This window comes from Olea europaea, unplaced genomic scaffold (assembly GCF_002742605.1).
Source record: "Olea europaea var. sylvestris unplaced genomic scaffold, O_europaea_v1 scaffold994, whole genome shotgun sequence".
In the NCBI taxonomy this organism is placed as follows: domain Eukaryota; kingdom Viridiplantae; phylum Streptophyta; class Magnoliopsida; order Lamiales; family Oleaceae; genus Olea; species Olea europaea.
In genome coordinates, this window is record NW_019268453.1 from 1 (window position 1) to 1,586 (window position 1,586).

General features: G+C 54.2%; 1 protein-coding gene across 1 annotated transcript; it reads left to right on the forward strand.

The window, feature by feature from the left end:
- Nucleotides 1-117: 117 nt before the first annotated feature.
- Nucleotides 118-1,333, forward strand: LOC111392892 (embryonic protein DC-8-like; the record flags this gene model as incomplete). Its single annotated transcript, XM_023018302.1, has 1 exon — nt 118-1,333. A coding segment is annotated over one exon (1,216 nt), but the record flags the coding sequence as incomplete, so codon positions are not given.
- Nucleotides 1,334-1,586: the final 253 nt, after the last annotated feature.

The window sequence follows — 1,586 nt, forward strand, 5'->3', positions numbered from 1 at the left end:
GGCCTCCATCTTGAAGGCCACTTCTACTGCGAAGGCGAGGCCTCTGAAACCCGGGTCTAGTGGGGCAAAGGAGGTCCGAGGCAAGGTTGAGCGCCTGTCCAAGGACTGCACTCCCAGGGCCTCGGAAGATGCATCTACTCAGAGGCCAGAGAAGCCCAAGGAGCCTCGGGGCAAGGAGAAAGTCTCTGAAGAGACTAAGAAGAGGAAGCTGGTGCACATCTCCAGCTCAGCTGGCAAGTTTGGGACTTCAGTATCCCATAGGGCAGAACAAACTGGAGAGCCGAAGCTTCTCGCTGCAGCCTCTAAGGCCATCAAAATGGAGATGGTAAGGGAGGTGGAGGCTGAAGAGGCCAGGGAAGAGGCTGCCAGGCGAGCTGCTGAGGCAGCCGAAGAGGAGGTGGCGAAGGAGAAGCCTGTTCGGGAGAAGGGGAAGTCTCCAAACTTCCTAGCTGGGAGGGAGGATGAGCTGGCCCTAGCTCTGGTGGAGGCTCTCCCTGAGGAAATTCGAGGTGCCACCGAGAGCTTTTACAAGTTCTGGACGGAGAGGTGGCAGCTTCATGCCTCGTCTTGTGATGCCACCGACCTCACGAGGGCACTGGTGAGCCAAAGCGCCCGGACCTTTGGCCTCGCGCTAGAATGCAGGGAGGCATTAAGTGAATTCCAAACAAGGACTCACGCCTCGGAGGGGAAAGCTGCTTCGCTCGTTGAGGAGGTCAAAGCTGCTAAGGCCGAGGCCGAAGAAATCAAAGCACAGAGGGCTGAAGAAGCGGCGAAGCTCGAGTCCGCCCTGACCCAAATTGAGGCCCTAAAGAGGGAAGTATATGAGTCTCAGTGCGAGGTGGCCTCTCTGACGAAGAAGGTGGAGGTCTCCAATGAGCACCAAAAGGTGACTGCCGAGGCTCTGGAGCAGGCGAATCTCGCCTTGGCCGGCGCTCGTGATGCCAATCAGTTTCTCGAAGGCCAGGCGAAGTGGTACATGAACGACGCCTCGGTTGCCAGAGAAGAGGCCCGGAATGCAGCGGAAGAGGCGGTGAGGGCATACATCGCCAATTTCCACACTACAGAGGAGTATAAAAGCTTCAGCGCGTACTGGAGGAACTTCGCCTATGCCGAAGTGCTGGAGAGGGCAGAGGAGCTTTATCCAAACTTGGACCTGGCACAACTTAGGTCCGAATTTGTGGATGAGGTTCCTCAGACCCTAGTTGAGGAGGTGCAGGGTGACGAGGCAGCTGATGCCGAAGCCCTAGATGCTGAGGCAGGGGAAGGAACCACTGATGCCCAGGTTGCCGAACCCCCAAGTGCTGAGGCGCCACCTTCATCCAGCCAGGTTTAGATTAGGTTTTCCTTTTCAGTACTTTGTGTAATGGCCAGAGGCCCTCCGTTGTAATCCTTTTTAAATATTAATATAATGTTTTTCTTCATTCATGATTGTTCTTTACCCAAGTTTTGCCTCGTTTAAACAAACGAACTGGAAGTTGATAAGCGCACGAACTAAATAACTGTATGGGCCTCGGACTTAAGCAGAAAATGCACACAACTTAAGATCTGTTGGAGCCTCGGACTTAAGAAAATGAACATAACTTAAG